The sequence below is a fragment of the Notechis scutatus genome, chromosome 1, assembly GCF_049901735.1.
Source record: "Notechis scutatus isolate UNSWTSFEM ecotype Mainland chromosome 1, rNotScu1.2, whole genome shotgun sequence".
Lineage (NCBI taxonomy): Eukaryota > Metazoa > Chordata > Lepidosauria > Squamata > Elapidae > Notechis > Notechis scutatus.
Window position 1 is genome coordinate 92,359,847 of NC_142009.1, and position 21,096 is coordinate 92,380,942.

The window sequence follows — 21,096 nt, forward strand, 5'->3', positions numbered from 1 at the left end:
AAACCTTTTAATGATTCTTACGAATCCCTGGTTAAAAGGCTGCTGAAATTTGATAAGCACAAGCCTCGCCAAAACTGTGCGAGACTGCCAAGAATAACAGATAAGAAATATTTCACAACACAAGAGTCTTCAAATACCAACTTAAGATACTGCGATGTCCATGAGGCTGAGTTTTAAAACATCTTTGCTTCCTACAAAGAACGTTCTCTTCACAACTGGCTTTTATCTTCTTGAAGGAGAGGCCATTACCTTGCAGCCTTAGTCCTGAGTCGCCCGTGCTGCTGCAGCTGCTCTTTCCTGCGAGCAACCCTGCGCGCACGCGCACTTGGCACAGGCTCCTTGGGGACCTCCTCATTGTTGCTGCCAGCCCCCACAATCTCTGAAGGCAACAGTCCACTCCCTAATGGTCCTGGCCCCTCATCTGAGTCCTCACTCTCCTCAGCCGTCCGCACCTGCTGCTGGCTAACCACAACATCCATAATGCTTTATTTGTGATTACAAATGTCACCATATTGCCCCCAATCTGGGTCCTCATTTTACTGACCTCAGAAGGATGGAAGCCAGACTCAACCTTGAGCCTGTCAGGGTTGAACTCCAGACTGTGGGCAGAATTAGCCTGTAATCCTGCATTCTAACCATTGCGGTGGTTTTAAGTTGACATCTATCTGGAAACAGAAGACATCTTCTAATCTAGATGTGCTTCCCTGGTTTAGCACTCTATACAAACTAAATTTGGGCATAATCCCAAATTCAAACAGATTTGGCTGTATCACTGCCAGCCAAGCCATATGTAGCTGCTGCCCTGATTGAATTAACAGATTCAAAATATTTGGGGATGTCTTTTAAGAGTGCTTTAATTTCATTTTCATATTACAAGAAGTTCTTGCTTGCCTCATTTAGCAACCCTTCGAAGTTACAACAGACCTGAAAAAGTAACCTTACTACTTGTCCTCACACTTAAGTCCTTTGTAGCATCCCTGTAGTCACAGGATTGCTGATCTGGTGCTTTGCAGCAGGTTGGCAATTATGACTGTTGCAGTGTCTTGCAACCATGCTTGCATGCTTCACAGCTAAGTTATCTGATAAGCAAGTCAGTAGTAAAATTGCATATTTTGACCATGTGATGTCTCGCTTAACTATTGCAGATTATTTGCTTAATGACCACAGCGGGACTGAGTTTATAAGCCCATTGTGGTCCTGTGTTGTCTTACTTAATGACCATATCACTAGCAATGGAGTTGCTTGTCCCAATCATGGTCACTAAGTAAGGAGTATCTATATTGTGAGAATAAAGTACTGGATATCTGAATGACTCAAGTAGCTGGACTAATTCAGTGCCTCAGGCATCTCTCCTGTCCAGTTGACCATGATGATGGTGTTGGTGTTGGTGGTGTGTGTGTGTGTGTGTTTCTATATATCTATATCTATCTATATCTATATCTATCTCTATAACTATCTATCTCTATATCTATCTCTATAACTCTCTCCCTCTCCCTCCCCCCCCCCCTCTCTCTCACACACACACACAAACACACACATGTTGACAAGGCTTCTTTATTCACTTTCCTTATTCAATTTGTTGCGGCCGTGTCATGTAAAAGGCAACTGAGATTAAATATAGCCAGTGTATCAAAATCATGGATGAAATGAAGAAAGTGGGCAGGGAGAAATTTTCCTCTCATCTTGAAAAAAATAAGAGCGGGGATCAGCCAACAAAGCTGTCTGGGTCAAGGGTTTAGAGTATAAGAATGCATTTCCTCACACATCATTAACCTCCCAGAATTCATAACCACAACTGCAGTAAATTTGGATGGCAACTAGACACATAGGAAACATTGAATTTGGGTGGCATTTGGATAAATTTATGGAGAAAGTATCTCTCAAGAGCTATAAATCTTCAACAGCTAATGTTGCTCTAGGGTTGAGAACAACTTGGCCCCAAATACCAACTGGAGGGGAGCAATGGTGGGAGCGGGATTTATCTCAATTTTCTATATTTGAACACCCTAGAGGCATTTTCTTAGTTATTATAAAAAACAAATGCTTGGCTTAACCAACTGGGCCTTTGTATATTCTTGTGCTGTTTTCGCCTAATAGCATAAAGTGTAAATTGGATGAAAGTGAGTAACTCAATGAATGCTACAAAATAATGCCAGCACAGAAACTTGGTACCACTGGCTCTTTGCTTCATGTCTCCTCTGCTATGGGCCCCCAGAGAAAACACCTACTTTTAAACAGAAAACCTTCAACATTTACCTGGAGTATAAAATGCCTGTCTGAAGCATCCTCTAATTTCAAGTCCTGGTTTTTTAGATGAGCCTTCAGCTGGGTCAAAAATTCATTCTGCCTGTTGATATCTGTTGCCAAGATCAGGGAACCAAGCTGTTGTTCAATGTCATGACTACAGGATAATGCAAAATAAAAGAAGCTGTTATTAATAGATGTCATTTCCCCATTTTGTATTGTTAGGGTAATGCCTCCTCTTATTAAATGGCCACCAGGGTGGCTGCTGGGAGGAACAACAGCATCAAAATGGCGGGCATAATTGGAGTGATCCAAGCCCTGCCTATTTTTGCATATGTCTGTGGTGTAAGACACATAGTTAAAAGGGGTGGAGCTTCAATTGCCTAGCTGTGCTCCCCATTTTGATGCCGTTGTGTACATCCCTGAAGAGCTGCATTTCATCTAAGACTTATGATTAGGACTGTGCAATGGAAAATGCTTCAGAAACTGAATGTATCACCTTCCCTGCAGCTCATTAAAACAGCTACATCTTTCTCCACAATCTCACAGCCCTTTCTCATAGCACTGGTATAAATCTCACCAGAGTCTTCCCATAGTTTACTCCAACTTGAATGAGGCAGCAAGAGTGATGCTGAACAGTATTTCATACACATGTCTTAACCATGTGCTGACGGTCCATGAGAGTTCACAATTTTTGCTACACAGAGATTTTGAATGTGGAGAAGGAAAATGTCTAAGATTGGTACAGGGATTGCCCTTAGAACAACTGAGTAACGCCAATCAAATTGGGCAATTTCCAAGTTGTAATATATATTTTTTCCAGGCAAATGTGATTGGGAAGCATGCATGTATGCACACAGATGTGCATGCATCAACATACAAACCACATCCACACGGATCACACAGGGATTACAAACCATATTATATTTACAAAAGTGGATCTTTTCGAAGATTTTGAATCTGGTGCTTTTATAGTGTTCTAGGGCAAATGAATAGATAGGTAGATGAATAAAGGGATGGACTCACAAATCAGGACAGGCAAAACCCAAATAAACTCACCATTCATTTGCACACCTGTTCATCCTATAAAGTGCACTGTAAAAACATTGTATTCAAAAAAGTTATGGGAATCCACATGAGACGAGCCCATTTCCCAGACTCCGATGCTCACCTCTCTTCTTTTGGCAGATGTGCAAGGAGTCTTGATTCTCGAAGCATGCCTATTGTAGACCTCCAGTGATGGTTTTCTAATACAGAGACATTCTGGAAAAGGGAGAGAAAAAAATCACTATACTGAAATGGATGCAATTTTAATAAAAAAAGAATAAGTGTATTTTTAAAAAGGACTAAGTATGCATTTCATTCGATGTTGAGTAAGGCAGTGAGGTTGTCCAACAGTAGCCTTGCCTTTATTCACAGGGCAAAAATATTTTTGCATCCTTTTTCTTTACTTCTCCCTATAAGCCCTGACATTTCAAAGACTTTGCAGCCAGGCCTTAGATCATCCCAGCTGTATGCCTAGCATTTGGCTGTGCCTTGTCAAAGCCGATAGAGAAAGATGAGTTTGTCACAAGATAATCTCATAATTATTCTGTACTAGCCTTGGTACTTGTGGCCCTGTCTGTTCCTTTATCTTTGGGTTCAAGGACTGTCTAAATTGTTACATAGCTGACATCTCACAGAAGGGAAGGAAAAATGGGGGTGGGGGGGGGAGGATCTCAAGCTTTTAAAAAAGGGTATGCAGCTCTCCTTTCATTTCTGTAATGAGATAATTATAAAACTGGGATTCTGTTATAACCCATTCACACCTATTGACTGAGTTCCTTCGATGTATTTTACAACTGAAAGCCAAGTAAATTCCATTAGTGTCATATGCCAAGATAGGAGGGCCAACTAGGCTTGGGGATATCCAAATTCCAATTCCAACCACTGAGATCCCTAAGTTTAGCAGACATTATCTCATCGTTCAAGCCTACTTCATGAATTGTTGCGAAGACAAACATGTATTTATAGGGAAGGAGAGAGAAGTGCTTGGAGAAAATATTGTCTAGGAATTCAATAAGTAAATGTGTTACTAAATTATGGACAACAGAGATTTTTGTCTGGCAAGATTCTATGCCAGCCAGATAACACGAGTTGGATCCAGAGGCCACCTGGGTGGAGAACTGTTAAAAAAACTATTAAATCATAAATAATGACCTGTACCACTTTAGCCAAGTATTAGAAACTTATAAAGCTAACAATGTTTACTTGAACGCAACCTCTGACACTGTTTATTAAAGAACACTATGGAAGACTCATCTTAAGTCTCAAATATGTATTCAACTGCAACATTTGTTTTGGGAGATAATTCATGTAATCTTTGGCACCATTTCCAAATTATTTTTCTCCCTGATTTTAGGCTATAAAATATATGGTTCTTCCAATATGTATTTGAAATCGGTGCTCTCTGTCTGCCTTTAATTTTAATTTCTGAAAATTTTGAACAGAAAGTCTGACCCTTGAAACTCAAAATTAATTATGACATTAAGCAATATTGTGCCATTTTTCTTAGTTCACAGCAGTAGTGGGATTCAATTTTTTTTACTACTGGTTCTGTGGACATGGCTTGGTGGACATGGCAGGGGAAGGATACTGTAAAATCTCCAGTCAGAGATGGTATTTGCTACTCAAAATTTCCGCTACCGGTTCTCTAGAACTGGTCAGAACATGATGAATACCACCTCTGGTTCACAGTACATAGCATAAGGAGTACCTATTCTTCAAGTCTATCTTTGCAGCTATCAACTTTTTTTAAACAGGCACAATTTGCCTCCTTATCATATTCTGCACTTTTTTCACATCACTGTAGAATTATAAAGCTACTGTTTCATCTGATAAAAGTAGGAATAAAAGTAGAATTTTAGAAAGTTCTATTTCCTACAAATACTATCCGTATATATGGGGAGTAAATGAGTTGTGTGAATCATTTCTGTAGGCAGGGATGACCACTTCCCACAGGTCTATATCTTGAAAATAGTTCTGCAATAACTGAAAAGTTGAGGTGACCATGGTAAAAAGAAGTGACCGGCAACCTCTAATACTGTACAGTTCTAACAAAGGTGATTTGGGGAAAAAAGCAATAATTTATGCCAATAGTTATTCCCACCTGATATAAACCGGCAAGATGATGTTTAGTTTTTATCAAAAATGGCTGGTTGACTCCGGGATGATCTACATCATGTGCTGCAGCAGCCAGTAATCCAAGCATAACATCCAGAGGGGTGAGGAAGTTAGCAAGCTACAGCATGTAAAAAGGGGTTCAGAGTTAAAGGTGATTGTATTTTTACAATATGTATTTTTACATATTACAATTTCCATAGATTGTAATCTCATGCACTGTGTTAAACTTTATTCAGGTTTTGTTGAATAACATATTGGACCTAGTTCATATACAATGTTAAGTCATGAATGTTGGTTCTTAAACCACTGATTCCCTCATCATACTAAGCTATGGCTTGTTTCCATTTAAGTTAGTTGAACAAGCCATTGTGGCCATAATTTACGTATCACATTAATTCACGTATCACATTAATTTAAAGCCAAGCAACCGTTATGGCTCTTTGTAAAGCCATTTTTCAAGAAACTATAATGCTTTCCACTTTATACCTTCACTCCCTATTATTCAACTTTAGCAAAAAACATGAATTGCCATTTTTCAAAGGAACTATTAAATAGTGATATGAAAGTTATATGTCAATATCTTATTTATTTATTTATTTATTTGATTTGCCAATTGTTTACAAGATAAGTATAAGTGTATACATAGTTGTGAATACATGAAATGGGTACATATAAGAAAAATAAAAGAAGAATAAGAGAAACAATAGGACAGGGACGGTAGGCACGTTGGTGCGCTTATGCACGCCCCCTACAGACCTCTTAGGAAAGGGGTGAGGTCAATAGTAGACAGTCTAAGGAAAGCATGCTGCCAAGCCTGACGGAGATATGACTACCAGTATAATTTTAGCAGGCACTTTGATGCGGCAACTGATACAGACGTAATGGTGCACAAAATGTGTGAACAATTAAAGGGCCCTGCAGAGCTCATCTGAAAAATCTGGATGCAGTCACAACCATACCATCAAAATCCTGCCCTCCCCTTTAGTGCATTATATATGATGCTTCAATCACATACTCCCATTTGCCTTCCAGAGTTTTTTCCTGTCTACTTCTTCTCCCTAATTCCCTTCCTCTGGGATACTAAGTTACAACCAATGTTAAAAACAAGAACAACACACCACTTTTGACTACTAAAGAAGACCAATGCCTTATCTGTTGCAGCCCCTACTCTCTGGAACAGCATTGCTCCCATTCTGAGAGAACAGAAGAACAAAGTTGGAAGGGATCTTGGAGATCCAACCTCCTGCTCATGCAGGAAACTTTATACCATTTCAGACAAATGATTGTCCACTTTGTTTTTAAAAACCTCCAGTGACTGAGGAGCCACAAGTTCTGGAGGCAAGCCATTCCACCGGCTAATTGTTCTCACTGTCTGGAAATTTCTCCTTAGCTCTAGATTGCTGCTCTCCTTGATTAGTTTCCATCCATTGCTTCTTGCCCTGCCTTCTGGTGCTTTGGTAAATAGGTTGACCTTCTCTTTTTTGGGGCAGCCTCTCAAATATTGGAACACTGCTATCATGTCACCCCTGATCCTTCTTTTCACTAGACCCAACTGAAAAGTCCTGCAATCGTCCTCCATATGTTTAGCCCCTTAATCATCCTTGCTGTTCTTTTCTCCACTTTCTAGAGCAAGGCTCTTCAAACTTGGCAAGTTTAAGACTTGTGGACTTCAACTCCCAGAATTCCTGAGCTAACATGACTGGAGGAGGAATTCTGAGAGTTGAAGTCCACAAGTCTTAACGCTGTCAAGTTAGAACAGTGATCCCCAACCTTTTTTACGCCCACGGCCCGGTATCCCCAACCTTTTTTATGGCGCGGCCCGATACCGGCATTAGCTGGGCGCCGCCATCTTTTTTTGATGAAAAAGTGCTTCCGGTGAGGTCACGGAAGCACTTTTTCATCAAAAAGATGGCGGCGCAGCGCTCGGTGAGCTTTTCCGGTAGAAATGGCTTTCTACCCGGAAAAGCTCACCAAGCGCTAGCGCCGCCATCTTTTGATGAAAAAGTGCTTCCGGTGAGCTTTCTACCCGGAAAAGCTCACCGGAAGCACTTTTCATCAAAAAAAGATGGCGGCGCCCAGCAAGCCAGCGGCACGGTAGGACTTGTTCCACGGACCGGTACCGGTCCGCGGACCGGTGGTTGGGGACCCCTGAGTTAGAAGACCCCTGTTCTAGAGTCTCAACATTTAAAAAAACAACAACTGTGGCAATCAAAACTGGATGCAGTATTCCAAGTACGGTCTTACCAAGGCATTATAAAGCATTATAAATACTTCATGTTAACTTAATTCTATTCCTCTGTTAATGCAACCTAGGATTGCATTGACTTTTTTGGTGGCTGCAGCATACTGCTGACTCATATTTACGTGACTGTCCTGCAGTTACCGCTATTGAGCCAAGTACCACTTATTTTATATCTGCACATTTTGGCTTTCTTGCCTAAGTGTACATAAGCGTACCATCCCTGTCTTACTGTCCCCATTTATCTGTATTTACTCCCTTTGTTCTTGTTTATATTCATACTTATATTTGTTATCTTGTACATGTTTGACAAACAAATAAACAAAAATATTCTGGGGTGTTGGCTATTCCTGCCGGCTTGGTATTGTCTGCAAATCTGATGACTTCCCTTTAAATTCCTTCATCGAAATCATTTATGAAGAAATTGAAGAGTACTGGGCCTAAGATAGAATCTTGGGGTACCCCACTGCTTCTTTCTTTCCATGTAGATGTAGTTCTATTAGGGACTAGATAAAGTCAGCAAGGACCTTCTGCTTATTTGTTAAATTTGTTTGCAGCCCATCTCGCCTTGAGTGGCTTACACCAGTAAAACAGAAAAAAATGATAAAAATGTAAACATAACAATACAATGAAACATAAAAAAATAAGATTAAGAATAAGGTTCCTGAAAGCTCTGAAAATCTGGCTTGGGGTTGAAGTTTATTGTTTGACTAGGGGCCTTGTTTCGTTTTATTTGATTTTTGCTGTTCATAAGTTTATTTTAGTCTGGGCTGTCTGATTTGATGTTTATATGCGTTTTTAATGTTCTTTTCTACTTTTATATGCCCCCAGAGTCTATTGGAGTTGGGAGGACAATAAATTCAAATAAATAAGCAAATAAATAAATCAGAGTCTTAGACTAGATACAGTGTGTAACTTTGGGAAACAAGCAATGATATTTTAATTCAGGCATCTATTCTGTGAAATTCAATTTGTGGTTTTTGGGAGGCAGTGGCTAGAAAGTAGCATTTTGTTTTATAATATTTATTGAAAAAAGTGCTGTATTTGTATTATGTGCATAAAAAAGCACATGTACTCAGGACAGATGTAAAAGAAAGGGATTGGGGGAATTGAATAATCTGAAAAAATGCGATTTTCCAGAACTGTTGTAGCTTTTTTCATTTCTGTTGGGAATAAATACAATTTTTTTTTCCATTTTCTATTTTCCTCTTTTATTTCCACTGGGCCTTTTCACCTACAATCACATTACCTTATTGACCACTGGGTTGTATTATCTTTCAAGTATCAGGGGAAAAGACAAAAGATTGTATCTAAGTTGCAAGCAGCTGCATAGTATAACAAGTTTTGAATGTTTCAGATATTTTATGTATCTAAGTTGCAAGCAGGTGTATAGTATAACAAGTTTTGAATGTTTCAGATATTTTATGTGACCAATGATATCTCAGGTGAAGAATGTTAGTAATGTTTAAAGTATACTGGGGATTCTGCTTATCTTGCTAATGGCAATGGGAAATACCATGGAGAATAGTATATTTAAAAAGAGAATCAATAGAGGAAAGAGTGCCGCCACCACCACCCTTTTTTTTTTTTTTTTGCAGGTCTTCTCTGTTAATTATTTTTTTAAAGTTTCTGTCCCAGCATGTTGAACTTCAGGTAAGTGAGAAAAATATCTCAAAGCACAGTTGCAGGAATGAATTAGGTACAAAGAACTCTTAAACACGTCTCTTTTCTCTTCAGCCTGTTAACGTCTTTCTCCAATAATTTGCTTTTTCAGCAAATGCGGATTGGCATTATTCATCTACTGCATTAATGGCCCAGTTTGACTGTAATATTAAACTCTGTATTATGGTCATGAACTGGCATAAATTTTACACTTGTAGGCTTTCCATTTGCCTTTTGTTTCTCTTGGCATTTCTGCAAAAAAGAATCTGGAAGCATCTATTTCCAACTGTAAACAAATCAGACTTCATTTATCTGAAATCAGGAAATGCTGGTTAGTTTCAAGTTTTCAAAACACTGACAAAAGACCCAAGACCAAACACTGTCAAGTTTTTCTGGACTGTTAATACACTTTCTCTCATTCTACTTTGGGCCAAAAAATGTTTAGAATTGCCTAAATCCCACAAAACTTGTACCAGACCATTAACTTCTCTCCAACTTGGGTGAGAACTTATCAGATTTTTTTAATTAGAACTCAGGGTTTATTTGTTTGTTTGGCTTCCTGATGAAAGATCTTCTAATTTTTTTTTACAATCTCACAAAACATTGGACAATTTTTCAAAACATTGATGGGCTGGGCTGTCTCTTGGAGAAGAACCTATTCACCCATAATGTCACCCTTCTGGATAAATTATATTTTTAAGATTGGTTTGAACAGCTGCATCCTTTTTGGTTCTGTATGTTCCATACCTTAGGTGGAATGAGCATTGGAGATTCCATTGGCAGTTTTTACTGACATAAGTACACTTGTGGAACACTTTTGTTTTCTCAGTAAAATGAGTTCATTGCTGTGTGGTCTATGGAAATTCTCAGCTAAGTTTGTGTGGTTACCTTGGCCTCTTTTAAGTAGCAGTGCATAGCTTGCGTGACATCAGCAGCATGGACAGCATTGTGATACGGGTTTTGGCTGTGATAATCTTCTTGCACCATACCTGGAAGCAACAGAAGAGAAGTTAACTTTTTCCTCGATCTTTGAGTATCTCTGTGATTCAAATGCTTTTGGAAATTTTGGGCTGATAGCTAAAACTTAAACTGGAGCTCTTTCTAAAATTGCAGTAGCTTATCATTCCTTTGGTTAAAAAGAAAATCTATACCATAGAAAAGATTTGTTTCTAAATCACTTTTTATTGCTTTTAATGAAAGCAATAAAATTCAGAAGAAAAAATAAATATCTTAGGAGGGAAAAGTAAGGAGGACAATCTACAATGGTATTATTGTTATTTTTTTTTGGTAAATTTTATTTGAGTTTTCACAAAGAGAAAAAAAATACAAATAAAACATATTTTTTGAAAGTAGCGTAATCCCGGGTTACATTTCTTCGTACAGACACAAATTCAGGTTCATGCTCATTTTTATATTCTATTCCATATCTTATTACTATTTTACATTTTCTGCATAGCTTCTCCCCTCTTTTAATTTTCTCAATTTTATTTTAATTATCTCATCTCAATTCAAACCATTATATTTATATTTTTTGTCTGTCCTGTTTCAATGATCTATTATCTTTTCTCATTAAACAAAATTTCTCCTGTAGTTATTGATTGGAGTATGACGCCTTTATATCTTTTCCCTAAAGTTGTAACATTCAATATAATACATAACTTCCATTTGGATTCTGCTTGGTACATTCTTAAAATACACACTGTATTCTTAAAAAAAGAAAAAAATTATAAATGTATATAATTAAAACAACATTCCATTCCAATTCAATTATATCATTAATATTAATATTCATTAAAATCTTAACATCTTTAACATTACTTTTCAATTAAATATCATACTTCTATGGGAACAATTATAAGCTTTCCATAGTTAATTCCCCCCCTTCACTTATATTTTATAAAACATTAACTAATTAAAATGTTCCCGTTCCTTCCTAATTCAATTTTCTCATTTATTTTATTTCACTTATTTTATTCACAAACATTTCACTAAATTACACTATTTCATCCCTCATTTTAATCATACATTATTTCCAATTTTCTAAAGTTATTTCTATTACTAATATAACAATACAATCTTATGTACCTTTACAGAATCCCTTTTTCAGTTAGATTTTCACCCATTATCTCTAAATAGGCCCTGTTTCTCTATATCTTGCTCCGGTCCTTTGTAACTTCTTTTCCTTTCCTTCTCCCCTCTCTTCTTCTCTCTCCCCTTTTTACCCCCTTGTCTCTCTACCTCTATTTCTCTCTTCTGTATTCCCCTTTTCTGTTGCTTTCCAGTATTATATTTATTTTTTGAATTATTTTTCTTTTCTTTGGTTGTTTTTTTAAGTCTTAAATTCTCCATTCTCTTTCCCCCCTTTCCTTTTTCTTCCCCACATAAAATTGCTTGTTCATTAAAGATGGCTTCTTCTTTGTCCCAGTCTTCTTGTTTTACAGATGCTTCTTGTTGTTTCTCATAGTTCCAAATCTCTATTTCTAAGAATTGAAAAACGAAGCCAAAAGAACCCTTCCCTTCTTGTGCATCTTCTTTGTACTTTTTAAGTTCCATTTTCAATTCATCCAGAAGTGGTGCCATTGTATACATTTTTAAACAACCACCCGATTGATTTTAGTCATTCAAATATAATAACCAAGAATCCAAAGATCACCAAATAATCCAAATACACGCAAGCTGTTTCTTTTTTGATTTTTTTTTCACTTTCTCTTCATGGGGTTACTATTTAGTTGCAAAGTTTCAGTTAAAATGTATCTTTTAGAAGTCTTGTTGAAGTTTTACTGTAGATTCTTTTTAATTCCAGGCAGTCTCCTCCCTCTTCCAGATCCTGCCCTTATTCTTTTTCTCTCCCTTCCTGCTTATGAAAAAGAAAATTTTTAATGTCCAGAAATCTTTATTATCCCTTTGGCATTTTGTTTTATTTTCAGCTTAATTGCCTATTGATGTCAAAATGGATTTTTCCAATTTCTTATTTAAGTCTCTTAGTTGTCAGTATAGGGAAGGAGAGAGAAGGGAAAAAAAGCCAAACCTTTCCCTTTTTACTTTCCTTCGCTGCTTCCGACTCTTCTTTGGGAGCGATGTTATTTTTTGTAAGTTTAAATTCCAGGATACCTTAGTTGTTGCATTTATAATTTAACCCGGTCAGCCAAAACTTTCACTTCTTATCTTCCTCCTGCACATTCTTTTCTGGTCAAGTTCTCCTTTGTGGTGGCCATTTCTGATCACCGCTGCAACCGCCTTCGGGAAAGGGAGTAATGGCCAGCTGAGGAGGAGAGATGCAGCCCTCCTCAACCCTGCTGGCCGTCTCCCCCCTCTTCACCACCTCTACGGGGTGGCTTAGCCCCGAAACCAGCCGGCTCGGGGCGCTCCAGCGGCGAGCCCAGACAGAAACCGCGCATGATTGCGGATTTCTGTCTGTCGCCGAAGCCCTTCAAACCGGAAGTCCCCAATGGTATTATTGTTGTTGTTGTTGTTATTGTTATTGCTCAAGGCTGATTTTCTCTATGGATCAAGGTGGTGGCTTAGCAGTCTTAGATCCCAAACCCAGGTAGCAGTCACATTATTTACTCTTCTGAAAAAAGCAGTACTGCTTATTTCAGTTGGTGTATGGGAGGACAAACTACACAGGAACCTTGTGAATTTGATTAAGACGCCAGTGTTGTTTAGTATCATTATTAGGATCATAGGTTGTAGTCATAGTATCATAAACAGAAACTGGGCATAGTCTGACCAATCTCTTTTCTAAATTACTCTTTGTATGTCAAGTAAAACCTCCATGATGGTACATAGACATGTACCCTGAACTATAAAACCACACTTTTGAAGAAACGTAAACTTTCTTTCCTAATGTCCTAATATTACTCAGATGTTTGCAAAATATTCCCTTAATTTCTGTATTCACACGAATAACAGAGTTGGAAGGAGGTCTTTGACTCCAACCTCCTGCTCGAGCAGGAAATCCTATGCCATTTCAGACAAATGATGATCCATTTTTTTTCTTAAAACCCTCCAGTATTGGAGCACCCGCTACCTCTGGAGGCAAGTCGTTCCACTGATTAATTGTTCTGACTGTCTAATTTCTCATTAGTTCTAGGTTGGTTCTCTCCTTGACTAGTTTCAACATGATTCATGATAATTTCAACAACATTCATGTTGAATCTGAGTAAGAGATGATGTATTTTCTGTGTAAAAAGCACGCTCCTGTATGTTGAGCATACATTCACCTCCTACACAATTGTTCTGGATTATTCCACCAGGAATAGTGGTATGCCTGTGAGATTCCCCTCACACCCCATTCTAGCCCTAACGTTCAAGAGCTTCTTTCCATATTTAGGGTTCACCTCTGAAATCCCACCATTGAAGTGGTGTGATTCAAATTTTTTTACTACCAGTTCTGTGGGCGTGATTTGGTGGGCGTGGCAGGGGAAGGATACTGTAAAATCTCCAATCAGAGGTGGCATTTGCCGGTTCTCCGAACTACTCAAAATTTCTGCTACCGGTTCTCCAGAACTGGTCAGAACCTGCTGAATACCACCTCTACACCATTGGTATATTATGAGAAGAAACCTGCCAATTGGTCAGACCTTCTGGGCACCAGACTTGAAGAAGTCTTCAGAGAAAATGAATCAGAAATTGGAATGGAAGCCTTGAAAGAAGAGATTAAGAAAAGCGGCACCACAAAGAAGATAGCTAAGTCTTATTCTCAATCTTCATGGACTGTAGGGCAAGAATAATCGTCCTCAGTTACAGGAAGGCAGATTATAGGTAAACATTAGGAAAATGTTCCTATGAGTAAAAGCAGTTTGACAGTGGTAGCATTTACTTAGGAAAGTAATGACTACCCTTAACAGAACATACATCATCACATGGGAATACCTTGATATCAAGGTAATTAGTAGACAAACAAATTTACACCCCTTATTCAAGTTGATGTTGGAATGGCTTTATAGCCATATAAATGAATCTAAATGACTAGAGGAAGATTGTTTTAAATGGATACATGGCAAAATCATTACTGTAGTGTGGCAAAGAAAAGATCACACACTTTGGTTTAGATTTTACTTTTTCAGACTAGCACTTTCAGACTTCTTAAACTATTTGGGTTTTCTAGTCCTGTAATAGTCACGTTTCAGCTGGAAGATTGGCAACGAGATTCTTTTGGTCTTTTGGCTCTTGTTAGCAACAGAAGTGAGAATTCTACCACTTTGCTGTTAAACTTTGATTGGGCCAAATAGTTGTTCAATTTCGCTTCACAGAGAAGTGATAAATAAACTGTTGCACTAACCTGGCGTTTAGGAAGAATGTATTTTATAAACCTTTTCTCACATAAGAAAAATAAAAGTAAAGGTGGGACAAATGGAACTGGGGAAAATGGCCATGAGCACAGACACAACCTATGGATAGCCATGAAGTCAAAATGAAGCAGGAAAAATTGTGTTGCTTCCCACCAAAATAATAAAAAGCAAAATAATAAAAAGCAAAAGGCCAGTCAGAGTCCATGGAACTGCAGCAGTACACAAATTGGATGGATGGAAAAATGAAGATAGGTAGGTAGGTAGGTAGATTGATAGAGAGATGCTAAATAGATAGAGAGATAGATGATAGATAAATAGATAGAAGGATAGGTAGATAAATAGGCCATGTGAATTTCTTGATCAGCTAAAGAATTGAAAAATCTGCAATGTACCAAGCAGCGATCGAACCATCAAAACAATTCTCTTTCCAGAGATCTTCTCCATTTTAAGTCAGTTTGTGCCTGCCAGAACGTATACATTTATTTTTATTATTATGCTTTTTATTGGATGGATTAACATTAGTATTTTTTATTGCATGGATTGATTGCATAGTAATGCAATTATTGCCATTATGTCAAGATAGTATTACTTTAATTTTTGTTTTTTACTAGGGAAGTTTTAACTGTCATTTTATATTGAATGTTTTAATTATTAATCTAAATTGCCATGAATTGTTGGCAGATTCAATACTACATAAATATAATATAAAATCAAATAGATAGTAAAAGAAGGGCAGCTCTTACCCTTGACCACATTATCAACCAACATGGAAGTGTGCTAGTTCATATCCATTAAAAAAAAATATTGGGAAAAGGAGTAAATCAATCTTTGAAACCGAAGTAACTAAAGATAATTGGATGTGGATTGAGGATGAGGAGAAATCAATATTATGACAGAATGACATAAAAAAAAGGTTACCGGATCATGTTTTTGCTGAAGTTTGGGAGGTAAGAAGTTGAGTTCTATATTCAGTTTGGGTTGAGATAATTTGTTTAGATTTGAAGAGGCTTTTTGACAAACCAAGTCAAGTGGAGAAAATCAGAGAGCAGGAAAAGGGAGACAATGAAATATGAGATCACGAGGCAAACTCCTAACAAATATGGAAAGGGTAAGGTTCACATTCTGACATCATAATGCACATTTCATCCATGGACACCACTGCCATTTGTACCAAATAAGTATAGTTCCAGGAGCCATCAAAGGAAATAGGGAAGATGGGGTGCAGAAAGCTCTGCCTTCCCAGTTTGTCCATACCTAACTTCAGAAATTCCAAACCTATGGTCTTTAAAGAGATAGCACCAACACTGGCAACTGATGAAAGAATGTACTTACCTAAAAATCTGTATAATGTAACCATATCTAACTGGAAATGATGAATAAGCCCATGTATATTAAAAAGGTGGCACAACAAGGTTACCAGGCTGTTTCCTGAAAGAACAAAAAGGGCATATCAGTTAATTGCATTTACTATACCATGAAGTAGATAGAATGCACGCTCTGTAACTAGAAATCTTCCTAGTAGTTTTTGATTACCTAAACAAGTAGTGGCCTAAGTTTATTGGGACAAGACAAATTCACAGCTAGCATGGCAGCTAAAGACATTTCCAGAACATCTGGAGGGCTGATAGCAAGAACATCCTTCTACTGGTCCAACATTGGATATGAAATAAGTTACAACCACGATTGGGACCAAATTTCTGTTGTTAAGCAAATGATAGTTAACTGAGTTGCTTCCGATTTTACAACCTTTTTTGCTATGTTGTTAAGAAAATAACTGCAGTTGATAAATGAATCTAGGTTGCCATTGACTTTGCTTGTTGAGAGATGGTTGGGAAGGTCTCAAGTAGAGATTACATGACCTCAGGTCTCTGCAACCATCATAAATATGCACATGCTGGCTGCCAAGTGCCCAAATTTTGATCACATGACCATGGGGATGCTACGATGGTCGTAAGGATGCGGACCAGTCATAAGCCCAAATTTTGATCAGGTGACTGAGGGGATGCTGTGATGGTCATAAGTGCGGGGACCAGTCATAAATCGCTTTTTTTCAGTGCCTTATAAACAGTTCACCAAATGAATGGTTGTAAGTCAAGGATGACCTACATATTTTTTGTGATTGGAACAACATGTCCAGGAGTTTTCAGTGATGTCCAAACATCTTATTCTTTTCACACTGATTCTTTGCCGAAGACTGCCTATACTTCATGGATGTTCCAGGTATTAACAGAAGATACTGGGTATGTACTAAGATTAATTTTTTGCTCTCAGGGAACCACAGACTGACTGAGTTAATGGCGCTATTCAGCCACTGCTCATTGTACCGGAAAGATGGGCTACAAGTCAGCAGGCTGCCTGTTATGCAATATAACTGTTATTATCACATTTCTTCTGAGAAGGAAAGACAGTAGGCTGCATTTTGAATGAAAGCCAAAATTCACATCAAAGGCTGAGCTGCGGAAAGAATCTTGTATCCTTATGGTCAGAGCAATGCATTTTTAAAGTTTTTTTTTTTTAATTCATCTAGGATACTTTGAGAAAAAGGAAGAGATAAGCGTAACCCTGAATTTTATAGGTCTTTTTTTTTGGCAGGGACAAAAAAAAGTACCACTTATGAAAGTATGAGGGGAAGAATTCTGGCCCCAGTCTTTCTCCTGACATCGTAGCCTAAAGGCTGACTTTAATCAGCTAATTTTAAAGTTATATCTAAAGTCAAATTACTAATAAATCAAAATTGTTTTGCTTTAAAAATAACAAATACTATCAGTAGGAGCAAGATGGTTGTTTTTAGCAGGATCTGTGTGATAAAGAGAGAGAATTGAGGCCTGGCATATACTGAAACAAAAAATTAGAAGACTAAAAGTGTCAATGACAACAAGAAAAGATATGCACGTGCTGTGAACTTGCACAAATCTCTACAGACTTTTGATATCAAATGGACAATTCAGGTATCTTTTCTTTTCCTTTTATTTCTTTTTTGTCCACAGTTACAGAGTTGGTACCAGGGGTGGGATCCGACCAGCATAACAACCAGTTCGGGGAGCGCACGCATGCACGTCAAATGTGCGCTGCAAGCGCGTGCGCACTATCAGCTCCGGCAAGCATTTACCTTCTCCAGCTACCGAGCAGCACTAAGCTGTGTCGCACAAAGCAGCTGAAGAGGAAAACGCATTCGCTAAGGACAGCCTAGAGCCCGGGCAGGTGGGAGGGACAAACAGCAGACAAAAACCTCATCCCAGTGAACTGGTTCAGTGTCAGCTGCTCTTTGGAGCTACCGGTTCTATAGAACCGGACCAAACCGGTAGAATCCCACCCCTGGTTAGTACCATTGTACCAACAAGAGCCAAGATGTTCTGCATAGGGTAAATTCCAGGATATAGGATAGTACAATCACAGCTATAAAAAGGCATTTTTGCAGCCCTCTATCCTGTCTGTTTAGGCTATTTCTCTTCATGTTGTGCAAGAAGAAAAGTTTCAACAAGAGAAGCTTTAAGGTTGAAGGACCAACCTTGACTGCAATCCATGAAAACATGAAACATTACTGTTGGACATAGATTTAATGAAATAAGCATTTTGTGCTGTTTCTTTGTATCTTACCATTTGTCAAGCGGTCGAACAGGAAAATGTCAAAATCCCACATTCCCACTTTGGATAACATATGCTGGAAATAAAAAGACAAAATGCAGAATAATTTGTATGTGCCAATTAAAATGTAAAGTGCTTTCTATTAAAATGAGCAGAATCCTTAAAACAAGGTAAAACCATTGCACAAAGAAAGCCTCATCTAGAATTAGAACTACCCTGAAAATCAAAGTTCTATACCTAGAAAATAGGTGATTTATCCCAAATTAAGTATTTAAATCTAGAAGCTGCACAGCTTTAAGTTACATAAAAGCTACTCCCCCCACCCACCCAATTCTGAGCAGGTAGAAGAATGTGATCATGTTATGACAACATGTAGCAACTGAAGCGATTTCCCCCTTTTTATATCTTCAGATTGTTTGACAAGGTCTTGCCATTAAGAGTCCCAACTTTTTTTTGAAAGCTTTACACATTTTATTTAGGGAGGATTTGGGGCATAAAACAAAGACTTTGAGATTGCATGGGGTTGATAGGCTTTAAGATGCCTAACCCCTATTTAAGAATGAATAATGTTATTTTTAGTTAATGCATGAGCTTACTTAAAATGCCTACATTTGCGCGATGGAGAAAACAGTCCACAAACATTTGAAAGGAGGGAAACCTGCCAGAACTGGGGAAGGAATTTTGGCTTAAAATTAAAACATGATTTGGCTAGACAGCAGCAGGGCTCACACATTGTCCTGAGTTATAAAATCGGGACCAGAATTTCCACTGCAAAGCAAGGTGGTTGTTAAATGAGTTAGACCCAATTTTACAACTTTTTTTTGCCATAGTTGTTAAGCGAGTCATTACAGTTGTTAAGTAAATCATGCGGTCATTAGGCAGATCTGGCTTCCCCCATTGACTTTGCTTGTCACAGAAGCCAGCTGGGAAGGTTGCAAATGGTGATCTCATATGACCTCTTGAGAGGGCAACCATAGTTAACGGAGTGCTGGTTGCCGAGTGCCTGGATTTTGATCATGTGACTAAAGGATGTCGCAGCAGTTCTAAGTGTGATGTAATTCACTTTTTTTTCAGTGCCACTGTAATTTCAAACAGTGGCTAAATATTGCTTGTAAGTCGCGAACGATCTATATTTGGTTTGTCATTCTGATTTATACTTCAGTTCTGATACTGAATCAAAATATATGAAATTATCAGTAGGCCATACCACTCCAAACTCTGGGTGGTTTATAATAACTCTTAAGGAGACAGATCCAAAGCTTAATCCTGAGGAGACATATCAGCAACAATAAATTATTTTCACACTGCACTGTACGAATCCTGACATTGTGTCTCATCAACTAATTCCTGAACCTAGCTGGGATCTACAGATAAATCTATCTAGTATTAGTCCTGATGGGAACTAATAGAAATCAATACTGCAATGTTGTTCCATCATACAGGTAGTCCTTGATTTATGACCACAGTTGAACTCAAAATTTCTGTCGCTAAGTGAGCCAGTTGCTAAGTAACTTTTTCCCCACAGCATAAACTTTTCTGCCACAACTGTTAAGTAAATCACTGCAGTTGTTAAAGTAAATCATGTCAAGAGAATCTGGTGATCACATGACCCTGCGATAGTGCAACAGTCAAAAATACATACCAGTTGCCACACACCCGAATTTTGAACACATGACCATGGGATGCTGCAATGGCCAGAAGTGTGAAAACCAGTCATAAGTCACTTTTTCCACTGCCATTGTAACTTCATATGGCCACTAAATGAATGGTTGTAAGTTGAGGACTACCTGTTATGTATCTAAAACAGTTAAAATAGATAAAGGGACTTGGTTGAAAGGCTTTAATTCATCCCAGGACAGTTTTACTTGGATATGGTGCTGCTACAGATGAAAATTACAATTCCACACTTCGAGAGTTTCATAAAAAAGACCTCTGAATTGACGTGTACAAGATTGTACTCTACAGTATTAATATTTTTTCTGTCAACTTCTTTCAGCTAGCCTGCCTTAGAATCAATCTTGCCTATATGGCAGACGGATTAAATTAATAATACAGCTTAGGCCCGATTCAGATAATCAAATCCTAACTGTGACTTCTTGGCATAAATCTCCGTGTGTACAAAACTCTTTCATGCTGCTTTGTTCTCATTTTCATTCAAACATAGCAGGGAGCTTCTCATTATTCCCAATTTGGCCCAATGGTTAAGGCACCAGGATAGAAACTGGGGGACCCTGCGTTCTAGGCATGAAAGATGGGTGTGTGACTTTGGGCCATTTACTTTCTCTCAGCCCAGCCCACCTCACGGGGTTGTTGTTGTGGGGAAAATAGGAGGAAGGGATTTAGCAGTGGTGGGATTCAAACTGTTTTACCACCAGTTTGGTGGGCATGGCTTGGTGGGCGTGTTTTGCCTAATGCGCATGCACAGCTTTCCCCACACCAGCTGAGGCCTGTAGCGCCAATCAGCTGAGAGGATAAAGAAGAGTAGGAGGGCCATTCCTTCACTTTTCTCTTCTGCCCCTGGATATTAGGTATGTTTGCTGCCTTGAATTATTCATAAAAATAAGAAAGACAGGATAACAATCAATCAATCAAATTATGGTTAAACTAGGAATGACAGTCCAAATGCAGCTTGATTATAAGAACCGAACTTGATAGAATAGATTGCTATTTACCCTTGCTTGACCAAGGTAGTCTTCATCCAATAAGTACAGTGAGGCTTGTGGTACGATTCCACGCAATAGCCTGGATGCATGGAAGTATCTCTGAAAACTTAGCAGTCTCTTAACCTTTTTCTTTGTTCCAATTTCTCCTGAGTAAATGGTATCTATGGGAAAAATGGGGACAGAAGATCTTCACTAAAGTAAAAACACCAGCTTCACAAAAGCAAAACCTTAGTTCGCTGTTTTTAAA

The 21,096-nt window shown here is 38.2% G+C and overlaps 1 protein-coding gene across 4 annotated transcripts in view; it reads right to left on the reverse strand.

Annotated features, from left to right (window-relative positions):
- PDE7B (phosphodiesterase 7B) overlaps window positions 1-21,096 on the reverse strand; it is a 228,937-nt gene that overhangs the window by 11,083 nt on the left and 196,758 nt on the right. For all 4 annotated transcript variants that reach the window (XM_087971167.1, XM_087971152.1, XM_087971144.1 and 1 more), the window contains 7 exons: window positions 20,859-21,010; window positions 18,199-18,262; window positions 15,934-16,029; window positions 10,196-10,296; window positions 5,393-5,524; window positions 3,416-3,507; window positions 2,257-2,401 (listed from right to left, as the gene is read on the reverse strand). In XM_087971167.1, the coding sequence (XP_087827293.1) occupies window positions 2,257-2,401; window positions 3,416-3,507; window positions 5,393-5,524; window positions 10,196-10,296; window positions 15,934-16,029; window positions 18,199-18,262; window positions 20,859-21,010 (782 nt within the window). The remainder of the gene's footprint in view (window positions 1-2,256; window positions 2,402-3,415; window positions 3,508-5,392; window positions 5,525-10,195; window positions 10,297-15,933; window positions 16,030-18,198; window positions 18,263-20,858; window positions 21,011-21,096) is intronic.